The sequence below is a fragment of the Camelus bactrianus genome, chromosome 12 (assembly GCF_048773025.1).
Source record: "Camelus bactrianus isolate YW-2024 breed Bactrian camel chromosome 12, ASM4877302v1, whole genome shotgun sequence".
Classification (NCBI taxonomy): Eukaryota; Metazoa; Chordata; class Mammalia; order Artiodactyla; family Camelidae; genus Camelus; species Camelus bactrianus.
Genome location: NC_133550.1, coordinates 49,399,813 through 49,415,879, shown reverse-complemented (window position 1 = coordinate 49,415,879; position 16,067 = coordinate 49,399,813). Strand labels below are relative to the sequence as shown.

Genomic DNA, 16,067 nt, shown 5'->3' with positions numbered 1-16,067 from the left:
AGGGACATCACCCAAACCTTGCTAATGTTGTATCTTAGTGTCTTTGTAGGTATTTGAGTTGTAAATGTTCTTCAAACTTCTATCATTTACTAGGTATTAAATCCTAGCCCATTTCTTTGTATTTTCAAAATACTCATATTGAGAACTTATTTTCTTAAGTTTCTTATTCTCTCAATACTCTAATTACTCAAGCTTGGGGGTTGTCACTTACAATTTATTTTAACTGATGTGCATTAAAGATATTGAGATTTCGATTTTTAAAAATTTCCACTGTTAATGATATGTTTGCTCTGAGAAAAACTGGGCAAATGCTGCTGGTCAAAAATGCTATTTATTTATTAGGAGATGCAGGATATCTGGAGCTGAATTTCTAGCTCTCAGCTTTCCCATAGTGAAATAAATCACAACCACATGACCCAGGCAGAAAAATGTATGCTTTACCCAAGATTTAAATAACAGGCCACAATTTTACACACATATATTCAAGCATTAAAGAGTATAATTATTATATCATGTCCATAAAACATGGACATCTTTGGAACATCTTACACTGACATCAAAGGTGACCATGTTTATCTCACTGTAAATATCAATGCAAGTGAGTCTACCCAGTAACTTATCTTTTTCTATAATCCTTTAAAATATTTTCGTACTTGCACTTTACTCTCCAATTCAAAATCTTACAATTTCTAATTTGATTCTAATCCAAGCTCTTCTACATACTATCTGTTTAGTCTTCAGCAAGACATTAATATTTCTGAGGCTTAAATTCCTTGCCTACAAAACAGGGATAATTATATCAATTGAGCAAGATTTTATGAGACTTAGATAAGATAATAATGAGCCATAAACAATTTGTAAGCACTATGGGCAAAGCACCAACCAGTGTCTTGCTCTTCCTTCTTTCTTTAATCGGTGCTCTTGACAGTTGGCTGGAGTTTTGACTTTTGTTCTGTGTGTGTGTGTTTTTGCCTTATTCACCCATCACTCTTTAGGTCAACTGGCAAAAAAGATACAGTCTCCAACAAACACTTATTAAGTGCCTACTAGAAAACAGTACTATGCTAGATATCATGGATATGAAGGTAAGCCAGATCCTTACCTTCACAAGCTAGAGTTTCTCTGTGTAGAAAGTAAAGTGTGGTAAGTGCTATAAAGTTGAAGAACATAAGCAGAGGCTCTTACTGTACTTTGAAAAGGCTTTCAAGAAGAAGCAATGTACAAGGAGAGATCTGAAGGCTGAGAGGGAATTATCCAAGTGAAAAAGAAAAGGCCGGTCCAGCAAAATGAAGCGATGTGTATTAGCAGAGGAGGGTGAGAACCAGACATAAAGAAACTGAAACTCCAGGGAGCAACTTGGGAATGTGGTAAGAGACGAGGAAGGGGAAATAAAGAGAGGATAGATCATGGAGGGCCTTGTAATTTAGATCCAGGAATTTGGGGTTTATTTGGAATGCCACAGGCAAATCAAAGTATGTTCCCAATTTCTCTTCTGTCTCTGACCTACATGGTCCATTTCTTGGGTCATAATTTGGCATAAAGGCCTCTGAGATGTACACACTTTCTCAGTGTATAGTCATGCTTCTATTATCACTACTGCCATCACTGCTGTATCTTTTGGACTGCACATTCTCCACATTCCTTCTTACTAAACTGTAAGTTCCATGACATCAAGAATCTTGTTCTTGCCTATATTCCAGTTAGCCAGCAGAATGTCTGGCTTATCCATGATGCCTAATAAATACACGTTGAATGAATAAATGGAAACAACCATGTTTAGTACCTACTGTAAATTAAACACTGTACTAAGTGCTTTATACACATTGTCTCACTTCAACTCCCCAGTGTTATTCCCATTTTACACAGGAGGAAACTGAGTTTCAGAATAAGAGACTAGCCTCAAATTACACAGCTAATAAGAGACAGAGCAAAGACTAAAATCAAGGACTATCTGACTCAGGAGCCTGAACTCCTAAACTCCCTACTATAACAATTTCTTCCCAGTTTTCCCTATTATATTTACTCCTTTGTTTTTGTGGGCCTGGAATTTACAAATTGTTTGGCCTATATCAAAGGCTATTGTAGGAAGTGGAAAAAAATCATAGTTTTTAAATATTAAGTTTCTTTCTCCATTTCTCTCTTCTTTTCGATAAATGTTAGCTACACATGCTCATTATCATTGTTTCCTCATGTGTTTTGATCAATTGTATTTTCAAAGTGTGGACCTTGAATTTTGTTAATTTGCCTCTACAGAATGGATAAAAGGTCCCTTCATTCTTCTTTTTAATATGGGGGGAGGTTACACATAAGCTTAGAGTTCAAATAGTTATGCTCTTTTGTTTTTAATTAAATCTGTTTTAAATGCATGACAATGGTATTGTTATTCTTAAATGATTTTTAACCTACGTCTCATCTCCAAAGAGAAATCTGAAGTGGGTTGTGTTATTTCCTTGGAATGCTTACTGACTTTATTTTTCTAACCTAAGCTGATTAAATGTATTTTTGAGAGATGAAGAATAATGCCTACAAATCCCAAGTCTCTTACATGGAGATCTTGCATAAAATCTTGATCAAATTACCAAAAGTAAAATTGTAGCAGTTCAGTTAAACAGTCACAGGATTCTTTATTTTGAATTAATTTAAATATACATTACAAAAAGTCACTTGAATGTTATTTTCCAATGATATTTGTGATGATATTTGTGAAGAAACAACTCAACTTTGGTGTTACCATAACAATCACAAAAAATCTGATTACCATTCAGTTATACATAACATAACTAAATCCTTAGGATAGATTTAATTTAGTTTTACTTATTGTAAAACTAAGTTAAAAGTGAGTAAAGTCTTTGCTTTGCTCTACTAATTATTTTGGCTTTCATAAACATTTAAGAATTTTGTTACATAACTTAATTACAACTAATATAACTATTTGGTCTTTTTAATTACCACAAATGCATTTACAATGTTGAGATTCAAATTTCTTGTCTTTCTACAGACTTACAGAGCGCTGTTACATGCAGCATTGTCAAAATCGATGAGCACCGTACATGTGGTAAGAAACAAAGATGTATACAGGGAAAAGTTAGGCATTTTTCTGTTATTGCTCATCTAATCCAAGAAGAATAAATATCCATGTTTAAGGAAATTGCATGTTTTTTTAAGCTAAATTTTTAATTCAAATATTGATTGTGGTCTAAGTGTCGTTCAAAACAGTGTTACTCAAAGACTGCAGACTTCACTGAGTTCTGCCTCCACTGTACTGGTTTATACAAGGTAATTCTTGTGTATTTTTCATGTTTACCCATCACAGAGAACTTACATGGGAAAAGCATGGTCTTGATAATATCTCAGAGGACATTTTTTGAGGAAAGGAGTGAGGAATATCACTTAAAAATGACTGATCTTTTATCTAAGGTTAGTAGGTTAAGAACTTTCTTAAGCTGACTAGATGTCCTGAATCTGGAAGAGCCATTCAGTGTACTCCAATTTGGAAGATGGTTATCAATTACGACAATAAATGAATAAGGGGTATTTGGCATTATTTGGCAGTGTTAAAATTGTATTGTTTTGGGGGGGAACATAATCCACTTAACTTTTCTTGAACCTTATGAAGCCCAGAAAAGTGTTTAAGATGTTGAAGTTTTGGAGTTTTGTTCGTATTTTCAAGGAGAGAGGGTGAAATTTCCTTATAGCTCTCTAGTATGGACCTGACCAGGGAATTAGCAAAGGCCGAGAGTGACTGATGAATTAACTGCCTGCCTATAAAACGGGTAATACTGAATATAATGTCTAGGAGAAAGGGCTTCCTGAACTTGAGTCAAGGTGGAACTCACTACTGAAGTTCCATGAAATGTAAACATTGTAGATAAAAGAGACAGTGTGCCCTTAGCAAACCCCCAATCACCTCTTTGAAAGCCTTTTGTTACATATGTCAGATTCAGGAACTGATGGTTATGGTAAGGACCAGAACAGGAGGCTCAAATCCCCCAAATTTTATAAGCATAAATCAGATACACTTCTGTTTTTGAAATCTATCCAGGAGCTCTAAACTGCATTTAGAGTAACATCTAAATGTCTTTCCATAGTCTACAAGATCCTTCATCATCTAGCTCCTCCAATCTCTTACACGGCATCTCTCAATCTTTTAACATGCTCCAGTATCACTTGTTAACTTTCTAACTCCCATATACACCAAGCTTGTTCCAACCACAGAGATCTTGCACATGGTCCTTCTGTCCCTCTATCTAAAGTTCTCTTCCACAAATATTCACATTGGTAACACCCTCCTATAATTCAGGCCTTGGTTTAAATACCACCTCCTGAAGGAATTCACTCACTTGCCCTTTACTTTGTTTTATTTTTTATCATAGCCCATATCCTTATCTGAAATATTATTTGTTGTGTTATAATGTGTTAGGTTATTATTTTCTATATCTGACAATCAGAAGGTAAATCTCATGAGATCTGACAAAAAGTGTCTGTCTTCCTGGCCTCTGTATTCATATATGTCTGGCATATAGTTGATTTTTTTTTTTCAGTAAAAGGCATTTTATTGGGGCAGCTTAATGTGGAGTGGCCTCTTCTGGGCTGCAGACCAGCTAGGAGTAGAATGCACATATTCAACTATATGTCAGACATATAGTCTTTTTGCTAAAAGGACTATCTAAATACATGAGTAGACATGAAACTATTCGTACCTCCAAGCAGAGTATCAGAGGAGTTCTGGAGCAGGTGAAGGTCCAGGAAGTCACTCAATATCTGGAAGGTTTAGCAGAAGGTCGTCAGGGCATGACCATGACTGGCAGGTTGAATCTGTCACAAAAATGGACAAGCCTGGAATCTAACACCAGAAGCAACACTCCAAGCCCTAGAAGGCCACTAAATTATTCCTACGTAGCATAGGTGCTTCAGTTAATAAGCTACTCCTTAGGTTAATGCGGTTGGATATTGCATTAGCTCCTTTAGAAGAGTATACTTCAGTCTTCAGAGCTTCAGATTGCACTTTCCCATAACTTGGCCCATTTGGTGCTTATAATAACTCTTTTAGGAAATCAACCTTTTATCCTATTACTGCAGATTCACTTTAATAAATTCTAATGGCTGTAATATAGCACATTTAGAATTTATGTTAACTCTTTGAGTTCAACAGTCAAACATCATTAAATGCACTGAGACAGGATTATTCTTTCTTAATTTATATTTAAATTCTTTAACATGAACATTTTCTGAAAAATAAGTGCATTAATCAGGTAGCGCCCTCTAAAATTGATAGACACAATCTATGAAAATATAACTTTTGGTTATCCTTTTGGCAAAGATGTAAAACACTTATTTAAAAATAGATTATGAGAAGTAAAGGCGAATTTGCACTTTAACAGGAAACAAATGGAACAAAGCAGAGTCTGGATTAAAATGGAGCAAGTCAGTTGTTCTCAAGCTTTTACATTCTACAATTTTCTCTTAAGTGGCAGCACCTTTGTATACACATGTACACAAACACAGACAGCATACCACTAATTTGGTCATTCATTCACTATCTTGCATTAAGAAGTGTTTGCTATGTGCAGGGACTGAGTAAGGTACGGGGACACTGAGACTAAACTAAGATTATAAAACATATTCCTGCAGGGTCCACAGTTTTCTGGGGGAGAAGGGTTGGTAAAAGTAATTACAGCAGTGTGATAAGTGCTATAACAAATATAAGAATTGGAAAAAAAAAAAAGCAAGAGCTCATCTGCTTAATGTGATCGGATGCATCCAGGAGATGAAGGGATTTGTACTAAATCCTAAAGAGACAGTTGGAGAGGTTGCCAAGGTGAAGAAGGCACTGCAGCCAGAAGGAAGATTTGTGCAACTCGAAGGAATAGGATTTTACAGGGAATTGCAAGAAGCCAAATACAGAAAGAGTTGGGTGTGTGCGTGTAGGAAAAGGGTAGTGTACCCAAAACATAGCAGAGCTATTTGGCAATACTGTTGGCAGTTTTGTGAGGGGCTATGATTCTTTCTTATACAAGATTTTAATATTCTTGGTCTTTGCTCATGTTAATAGCAATCTCCAGCCATTATGACAAACCAAAAGTATCCTTACTTTTGGCAGCCAGCCTCCAAGATGGTCCCCAATCACCCAGACTCTTCCTATTCACAACCTTGTATAGTCTCCACCCACATTGTACCAGAATTTGTCTGTGTGACCAATAGCGTAAAACAGAAGTGACAAATTTGCCCTTCTGAGATGAGATTGCATTATGAAAGATTGTGGAGTTTGTTTTGGTCTCTCTCTCTCTCTCTCTCCCCTCCGCACGCACACACGCATACACACACATACACACACACACATACACACACACAACCACTCAATCAATTACTCACTCTCTTATCTTTCTCTGGGGATAGCCAGCTGCCATGACCTCTGAACAGCCCCATGAACTGAAGCCTCCTGCCAACGGCCATGTGAGTAAAGGTGAACCAGATTCTCCTGCCCATTGAGGTGACCATAGTACTGACCACTTCATTAGAGGCAGAAGCACCCAGCTAACTAACTCATCCTGATTCTTGATCAACAGCAGCTCATATGAGATAATAAACATCTGTTGTTTTAAGCTCCTAAATTAGGGAATAATTTATTAGACAGCAATAGATAACAATACACTACTTATTTATAAATGCCCCCTAGGGGAGCAGAATAGATCCCAAGTGAAAATGACAGGTCTATGCTAAGGGCTTTGGGCATTGGGTTTTCCACTATAGGCAGTGGGAAGCCATCGACAGGTTTTAGGCAAGAGAGTGATACAACTAATTTATGTTTTAGAATGGTTACTTGTGCCTTAAACTTGGAGTTTTCCATTCCATATTTTGGTCCTTCACATTTGCTTTTTCATCTACCTCTAAAAGGCCTAACAAACTATATGGCACTTGATGACTTGTTTTCCTCCTAATGAGACTGAGCTACCAGGACATATTTCACAGAACTAGAACAAATCATAATAAAATTTATATGGAACCATCAAAGACCTAGAATTGCCAAAGCATTACTGAAGAGAAAGAAAGAGGCTGGAGGAATAACTCTCCCAGACTTCAGACAATGCTACAGAGCTACAGTCATCAAGACAGCATGGTATTGGTACAGAAACAGACATATAGACCAACAGAACAGAAAAGAGAGCCCAGAAATGAACCCACAAACTTTTGGTCAACTAATCTTTGACAAAGGAGGCAAGAATATACGATGGAATAAAGACAGTCTCTTCAGCAAATGGTGTTGGGAAAACTGGACAGCAGCATGTAAAGCAATGAAGCTAGAACACTCTCTTACACCATACACAAAAATAAACTCAAAATGGATCAAAGACTTAAACATAAGACAAGATACAATAAACCTCCTAGAAGAAAATATAGGCAAAACATTGTCTGACATACATCCCAAAAATGTTCTCCTAGGGCAGTCTACCAAAGCAATAGAAATAAAAGCAAGAACAAACAAATGGGACCTAATGAAACTTAGAAGCTTCTGCACAGCAAAGGAAACCATAAGTAAAACAAAAAGACAACCTACGGAATGGGAGAAAATTTTTGCAAATGAAACCGACAAAGGCTTGATCTCCAGAATATATAAGCAGCTCATACGACTTAATAAGAAACAAAAAACAACCCAATCCAAAAATGGGCAAAAGACCTAAACAAGCAACTCTACAAGGAAGATATACACATGATCAATAGGCACATGAAAAAATGCTCAATATCACTAATTATCAGAGAAATGCAAATCAAAACTACAATGAGGTATCACCTCACACCAGTCAGAATGGCCATCATTCAAAAATCCACAAATGACAAATGCTGGAGAGACTGTGGAGAAAAGGGAACCCTCCTACACTGCTGGTGGGAATGCAGTTTGGTGCAGCCACTGTGGAAAACAGTATGGAGATTTCTCAAAAGACTACGAATAGACTTACCGTATGACCCAGGAATCCCACTCCTGGGCATATATCCAGAAGGAACCCTACTTCAAAATGACACCTGCACCCCAATGTTCATAGCAGCATTATTTACAATAGCCAAGACATGGAAACAGCCTAAATGTCCATCAACAGATGACTAGATAAAGAAGATGTGGTATATTTATACAACGGAATACTACTCAGCCATAAAACCCGACAACATAACACCATTTGCAGCAACATGGATGTTCCTGGAGAATGTCATTCTAAGTGAAGTAAGCCAGAAAGAGAAAGAAAAATACCATATGAGATCGCTCATATGTGGAATCTAAAACAAACAAACAAAGAAAGCATAAATACAAAACAGAAATAGACTCATAGAATACAAACTTGTGGTTGCCAAGGGGGTGGAGGGTGGGAAGGGATAGATGGGATTTGAAAATTTAAGAATAGATAAACAAGATTATACTGTATAGCACAGAGAAATATACACAAGATCTTATGGCAGCTCACAGAGAAAAAAATGTGACAATGAATATATACATGTTCACGTATAACTGAAAAATTGTGCTTTACACTGGAATTTGACACGACATTGTAAAATGATTATAAATCAATAAAAAATGTTAAAAAATACTTAATAACAGAGATAGATTCTTAGCAATTTATAAATAATTCTTTGTGTTCCTAGAAGGCTGCTGAACATGGGGAGAGGGCCTTAGTAAATACTTGTGGATTAACTGAGTGATAGGAGGTAGGTGAACAGGCTGTTAGATTAGCTCATCGAAGCAGCGAAGAAAGAATGAAATTTACAGATGTTAAAGGAGGATAGCAGAAATTAGTCATTTCACACACATCCACACACATACATGTATAGTCATTATTGCAGGTGTAATCTATCAAAAAGCCTTTGCACTTTGTTATGGTGTTGTCACAGCAGAGAGGAAAGGAGGAGATGCCAGTAGCTGGAATAGTCTGGCTGAGCCCAGCAATATTACTCGAAGTTCATAGGTATAAAACAATGTTACAAAAAAAAAAAAGACAAAAAATGAAAACACTAATAACACTTCTCTTACTCTTTCAAAACTGATGTGTCGGTTTATACTAGGCTGACAAAGGTTTCAATGGGAAGAAGCAATATAATGTTACAGAAAAATAAACTTTATCCCACATAGAGTTATAAGTACATAAATATAAAGAGACAAACTTTATATACACACAAGGTACAAGAGTATCTGGGTTAAGCAAAAAAAGCAAGTGCAAGCAACTGACAGAGAAGTCCATTGAAATCCTTTTAATACACAAAATATCTTTACTGGAAATTCTAAACACACTTTGGATCTCTAAATAGTTAGGTGTTCAATTCTAAAAACAGGTAGGGATCTGTATCAACAGGTAGAACATAAAGGTATCACAAGGGTCATCTAAGCATCTCATCGTTCAGAATGATGGTTGGAAAAAGTGTCCAAATACTCAACCTATATTCCATACTTTAAAATTTTCTTGTCCATAGTGCTTCCCATAAATAAATGAGATACCTGTTTATATGATCTACCTAATGTAAGTCATTTCTTTGTTTCCAAATTTTCTTTAATTTTAAAACAGTACTTCAGTTGAAATACTTGTGTTTTCTTTAAAACTCCAAAATGATTGCCCACTCCCTTGTTACATAAGAGCAGCTCTTTTGGTTAACTGGACTTGTTTCATTTTCTAGTTTAATTTTGTATCTTACTACCACACACACACATACACACACACACACACAAATTGGCAACCCAAAGTAATGTTAGGTAATCAACTACAGTTTGTGAAAAATTTTATTATAGAAGATATTTCTTTCCTTTTTCACCTTTTGTTCTCTGATAATGAGATCATTTCTTATATATTTAAAGTATTATAACAAATAGTTGAGTAAAAAACAGTGGTTTTGGCTTAGGAATGCAAAACAGAAAGAGAAAAGTTTTCTTAGGAATTATATGTAAGGAAGAATTTAAAATGATTTCTCAAGGATGTTCATGTCTGATTAAAATATTAGCCATTGTGTGATTTTTCCAACACAACTGTACTGATGAGATTCCCCCCTCAACTGTAAATTGCTATACAGAGAACAATCAAACCAAAAAACCCACCAGAAAACCAAAAAAAAGACAAAAACAAAAACAAAAAACTCAAGAACTTGAAAAAAATGATTGGAAATATTTGCCTAGGTTGTTTCTTTCCATTTTTTTCTCAAATAAAAGCAACTGTATTTTTATTAATACTTACTGACTAAAAATAAACTTTAGGATTTTTTTAAGAAATAAAAATAAGGCTAGTGAATGAATCCCATGCCTTATATTTGGTTGTCAGAATGAACTGAAGTTGTAAAGTGTCTTTCCACTTGTTATTTATTTGAAAACAATTCTTTTATTTGCCTTTTTCTCTTTGCCTTTATTGTAATTACTATGTGGGCAAAAAGAAAAATGTTTCAAAATAGGAGCTTAAAATTACATTACTATGCGCTGTATCACTTTAGAAGTTTTAAAAATATTTACTAAGCCGTGAAAATCAGCATATTTTCCAGAAAGTCTTTCCCAAATCAAAATAAATCTGCAGTGTTTCTGCAGGCTCAAATTTCAGCTCAGTGTGTACCTGCTACAGAGATAAAGTAATTTTTGCAAGTGTTTCTATATGTACTTGCCAAGTTTTCATAATATCCAAGAAATTCAATATATGAGGCCATTTTTAGCTTTTGTCATAAGTAAAATTCTTAGTAGTTCTAATACTTACCCAAAGTTAGACATCTGACTCTTAACAGATTTATGTGAAAACATGAATTCTGTGGCCAGCAGAATAATGTAATAATGACCAGGGTAATCCACACTTAATTTCAAATTGTACATTTTTTAATCCCTTTTACTCTCTCTGTTGGCAAAAGGTTGGCCTGTACTAAGAATGACCGCTTCCAGGCAAAAATTGTAAACAGGGAAAAATTAAGATGTAGGATTCCTTTATCTTTTTTCTCTTTTAATTCTAATTCCACTCTGCTCTCCTGCTAATTTTCAGCATCTTTTTCTTAGGCATTAAGTATTCTGACTCCAGTTTCCTCCCTTCCCTTCATTCTTTCTCTTTTATTTCATCACTGTTCGTCATTGTGCTTCTTCCATTTACTAGAAAGTTTCTCTCAGATAATCTGATCAATCAGTCTGCTTAAGGTGTTTAAAATGTCATCTTGAATAGCATGTTAAACATACCATTTATTGACATACAATGAAATACTGTACTTATTATAAAAGTTGGAATTTTAGAGGGCTTAAATATTGAAAAGAATATGAGTATCCTGTCCCCAAATTAGCTAAAAATATAATTTAATTTTTGAAGCAGGACAGAACGTAACATGCATGCCTAAATTAATTTCTTTCAAAGCTTTCTGGTTGTAAAATTTTGAGGATGTTAATGAAGCTGGAGGTTTGGGGGTTGATTTTTTGGATTGGCTGTTTGTTCATAGCCAATTGTTTAAATTCGCTTGGTTTGCTACTGCCTTGGTGCTAAGCAATTTACATATATTTAAATCTTGCAACACTCCTGTGAAGTAAGGATTATCAACCTCAGTCTCAGTCACAGTGTAGGGAAATTACACAGTGTAGGGAAATTAGTAAGGGGTAGTAGTGGGATTCAATGGTTAATGATTTTAAGCTTTTCATATGTTTAATTATTAGTTCACAAGCTTTTAGTGTAAAAAAGGTCCTGGCTTGTATTTGACTATTTTGTAGCTCCCTATCTGGCTCTAGTAGAAGTTTGTAGTCGTTTTGTGCACTCTAGTTCTATGTGTATACTATGCTCCTCATCTGTGCTGGACTTACCTTCACTCATGCTCTTCCCTTTGCTTGATATGGAACTTATATTAACAATCTTTTTCATACAATAACTTAAAACAAGACAGTACTGCAGGGTCCAAAGAAAATGGTTTTATCCAGCAGTGTCAGGGGTGGGGGCCTCACACAATCTTTTAATTAACCCCTTTGCTTTTAAGCCCTTAACCTTCATTCTGAACCTTCAGAGGAAACTGGGGTCTCCAAATCCTAAGACATTTCAGGTTTCTGATGAGGAAATCCATTTGCTCCTCTAACAGTAGTTAAATTCAGCTCCCCCCTCCCCCTTTAAGTCATATACCAAATTCATTTTCTTTCCATTCTCTCATTTGGTTTCTTGTCCTCTCCTGTTCTCTTTGTTCTTGTAGAATTTTTACCACCACCACCCCACTTTGATTCTTTTTCTTCTAGAAGAGGAATTGATGTGAGTACACAACTTGTCATATTTTATTGGAAGTCTAAAATCTTTCTTCTTTTTGATAGAAAAATAATTAGCTTGGTGTGAAAATCATGGATCTTGGAGTCAGATGCCCCACCTTAATCAAGTTGGGGCACAGAAAGAAAATGATAATCTTTGTACAGTAATTTATAGAGTCTGTTGGGGTGAGTGGCAGGTGGAATGGGCTGTCCTGGAGGAGCCTGTGCACCTTGAATTACAGGTGTGCCAGGATACAGCGCCTCAAGGCGGTCAACATGGGACTTATAGCTCCCACTTCTTCATATTCCTTTAGGAATCACAGGAGCTAACATATTCAAAAGTGCCAGCACAATGTGGACACGCAGTAGGAACCTTTAACTGTCTGCTTGCCCCCTTCATATTCCCCCAACAAATCACAACCTGCATACATATTCCCTAAGCAAACGACTGAGGTGGACATCACTGTAATACAGTAAGGGCTGATTTGAGGTCACAGGATCTTGTAGACCAGATAGCAGCCTTAACACAACTAGGCAGAGGAAAGGAGGGGGCCAGGAGGTTAAAATGGTTGCATGGTAACTTTCTCTGGATTCAAGTAGTGGCAAGTGCCTTTTGCTCGTGGAAATCATTTGAGGCAAGGCCTTTGGAAGAGGGTAAGCTGCAGTTGTTAGGGAAAAGTCTAGGGCTTTCTTCCTCAGTTGAAAGGGAAGAGCTGAGGTGATTATTTTAAGAAATGTTCTTTGTTTTGCATTAGATTTGTCTCTGTTCTGTTTAATCTTTATCGCCACAGTATTTATTTTTTCCTGTAGAAAAATGTTTACAGCTTCTCAATTTTACAGTCCTTCCTAGGGTTGGGGCGTTATTCTTTCTCATTTCAGATTTGGGAACAGACATCCTTACATTTAAAACTACAAATACTGTCACACCAAGCAGAATGTATTTGGCATAATATAAGACAAAGGGGATCACATCTGAATTTCACTAACAGGTAAAACACCAGTGAAGGAGTCTGAAGAATGTTAAACTCAGTAATTTCTACCGCCTTTCTCTCTGAATTTTCCTCAGCCTTCTCTTTTTCTCTTTTGATTCATTTCATCTTTCCTTAGCTCTGTCTTTTTGGCATTAAATAATAATTTTTTTTTTTTTGGCTCATCCAAAAATGGGCCAAAGACACTCCAAATTGGAAGGGAGGAAAAACAAGTTGTTCTGTTTTCTGCTTAGATCCTGCGGGGAGTCCAGTCAGCAAGTGAATCCTGGTCCCCATGGGGCTACCTTCCCCACAGGGCCTGTCAATCACCCCCACGAAGCACTTCCCAATTCGACTGGGCCACCTCCCTCCACTCCTCCTCCTCTCAGCTCTCAGGAAATCCTGGAGCAGTCCCTGCCCTGCCCTGGAGTCGCTTTTTTTTTTTTTTTTTTAAGTAACCAGTGATTGAGTTTGTTTTCAAAAGAAATAAACACATAAAACGTGACACCTGTGGGGCCTCGGCCGCAAAGCCCAGCGGGACCGACTCCCGCCGCCCGCCCGAGGCGCGGCCTTCTACCCCGCCCGCTGTCCACAGACCCTCCGTGAGAAGCCGCGCGCAACTTCTGTGTCGGAAAACTGAGAGTGACTGGGTCCGTCGGCCTCACCTTGGGGTACCTGTGTGTCGGCGCGGGGAGGGCGCTCTCCCCGGCGGAGCCGCAGAGCCGGAGACGCGCGACGACGTCGGACTTCAGGCGGCGCGGCGCTCGCCCCTCTCGGGGCGCTGTGACCCCGCCGCGACCCCAGCCCCGCCCCCGCCCCGCCCCCACTCCAGCCTGTTGCTTCCCTCCCTCGCCGCTCCAGGTCGGTTTTTCCCGGCGACTGTAGTGTGACTTCCAAACTCGCGGGCTGCGGGCACACCTCGGAATTTGTCCCCGCCTCCCTCCTGCGCCCCTCGGACCCCAGCGAGTCGCGAGCGCCCCAGTGGTCACCCGAGGCGTGCACTCGAGCCCGCGGGCAGCGCAGCCTGCAGGCGGGGACCGCTGGCGGCGATGAAGCCGTCTTGGCTGCAGTGTCGCAAAGTCACCGGCGCCGGGGGACTCGGGGGGTCCCTGCCCGCGTCCTCTCCCGCCCGGGGAGCCGGCCCGGCCCGCCGGGCGTACATGACCCCCGGCCCGCGGGGCCCTTTCGGCGGCCGGGGCTGCCGGGCGCTGTCCTCGGGCGGCAGCGAGTACCAGACACACTTCGCGGCCTCGGTGGCGGACCCCGAGAGGTTCTGGGGCAAAGCCGCGGAGCAGATCAGCTGGTACAAGCCCTGGACCAAAACGCTGGAGAACAGACACCCGCCTTCCACCAGCTGGTGAGTGATTCCTTCCCCGACTCCATCAGTCTTGGGCGCCAAGGCTCGACGTCCCCTGCACCGGAACCTGGAGTTCTTTTGGGAAAGAAAACGAGACTGGAGATGTGTTCATACCTCTTAATTTGTGTTTAAATTCAGAGTCAGCTGTCTTTCCCTGACTTGAGGGATTTGGTTTACCTTTTGTGAGGCCAACTTCTTATAGACCAAAGATTTACCTGTATGGCAGGGCTCTGCTTCGCACGGGGATGTTAAGCCGACTAAAGCAAGAGCCTGTCACCAGGGACAGCACAGTCTAGTATGGAGACAGCCACTTAAACAAATGCAAGCGAACAATAAACTAGGGGAGTATTACTAAGTATCCACACACTGGGGAGGAAGAGGATGACGAAGGACTTCAATAAAATCACACCTAGTAGGGTTTGGAAGGATGGATAGGTCCTCTCAAAGTCAACAAGATCCTAATTATTGAAGTCCAAGTCCAAGATCCTAATTGTTAACAGATTGAAATTTGACTATTAATGTGGTTGCCAATAATTGTGTTCACTGGAGAGATGGGAGAGGGTGAGGCTGGATTGGAAGGGATTTATGTGTCACGCCAAGTAGATCAGATTAGCTCTGTAGTCCTGTCCTGTATATGAGGGTGCACTATGGAGTACCCCAGAAAGAATGCACATAAAGACAGGTGATGCTAGTAATCATGGTAGGAATAAAGTCTTTTTCTCCTGGATTTGCAATTATAAGCAGTTATAAACATTGTTTTTATATTACAACAAAGAGTTACATTTGTAGAATAAATGCCAAACTTGCCAGAATGAGTCACACAGTCTAGAAGAACTCAAAAGTTGTGGCTGCTCTTTGGGCTATGTGCCTAGCAGCCATTAAGAGTGTGGTTGCTTTTATCTGCCAGCCATTAGGGAGAGTTTCCTCTAAAAGTTTGTGAGACACTGCAATTGGGTTTCCCCTTACCATTTCCAAGTTGCCAGCAGAGAGATGGTAGAATGACATGGTCAGATTTGCATTTGACAGATGTCTCCTTGTTGAGCGTGGGGATACCTGGAATGGAGAAGGGCATCTCGACCAGAGCCTGTTCTGTGTCCCCACCATGCCCTGTCCTTTCCTGATTGTTTGGAGCTATTGGCATGGTTTTTGCCTTTAGAATCTGAGTGAGCACCTTTCTCCATCCAGTTCACTTTTTTCAGTAGCGTTTGACTGATCCTCTTTTACGTTGCCAGCACTGACCTAAGCACTGGTATGCACTATCAAGTAATATATGGACTTATGTCCCTTGCTTTGGGGGACTCATGATGATTAAGAACACGGTCTCTGGTGCCAGAATGCTGGGCTTGAGTTCTGGCTCTCACAGTTACTGGCTGTGTGTTCATAGATAAGCAAGTTACTTAATCTCTCTGTGCTTCAGTTTTCTCATAGATAAATGTGGGACTAATATGAAAATTAACTGAGTAAAGGGTTAAGACCAAGTCGTGAATGAAACAGACTCTATAAATGTTAGAGGAAGAATAGCTCTTTGCACTTT

General features: G+C 38.9%; 2 protein-coding genes and 1 long non-coding RNA gene across 22 annotated transcripts in view; 2 read left to right on the top strand and 1 right to left on the bottom strand.

The window, feature by feature from the left end:
* LOC123617997 (uncharacterized) overlaps positions 1-12,388 on the top strand; it is a 90,700-nt gene extending 78,312 nt beyond the window's left edge. For 2 of the 6 annotated variants that reach the window (XR_006726325.2, XR_012510798.1), the window contains 3 exons: positions 1,200-1,367; positions 2,999-3,055; positions 6,397-12,388. This is a non-coding gene — a long non-coding RNA (uncharacterized LOC123617997). Of the gene's footprint in view, positions 1-995; positions 1,368-2,998; positions 3,056-6,396 lie in introns of all 6 variants that reach the window. The other 4 variants (XR_012510800.1, XR_012510799.1, XR_012510802.1 and 1 more) reach the window with 4 other exon arrangements.
* LIN7A (lin-7 homolog A, crumbs cell polarity complex component) overlaps positions 1-13,979 on the bottom strand; it is a 208,475-nt gene extending 194,496 nt beyond the window's left edge. For 12 of the 15 annotated variants that reach the window (XM_074375333.1, XM_074375334.1, XM_074375345.1 and 9 more), the window contains exons 1-2: positions 13,842-13,975; positions 4,701-4,815 (exon numbers count right to left, since the gene is read on the bottom strand). The gene's annotated coding sequence lies outside the window, so the exon portion shown is untranslated. Of the gene's footprint in view, positions 1-4,700; positions 4,816-13,841 lie in introns of all 15 variants that reach the window. The other 3 variants (XM_074375336.1, XM_074375335.1, XM_074375343.1) reach the window with 2 other exon arrangements.
* Positions 13,980-14,080: 101 nt separating this feature from the next.
* Positions 14,081-16,067, top strand: part of ACSS3 (acyl-CoA synthetase short chain family member 3) — a 133,669-nt gene continuing 131,682 nt past the window's right edge. Inside the window, exon 1 of the mRNA XM_010958811.3 lies at positions 14,081-14,533. Coding sequence (XP_010957113.2) covers positions 14,226-14,533 — 308 coding nt within the window. The 5' untranslated portion in view covers positions 14,081-14,225. The remainder of the gene's footprint in view (positions 14,534-16,067) is intronic.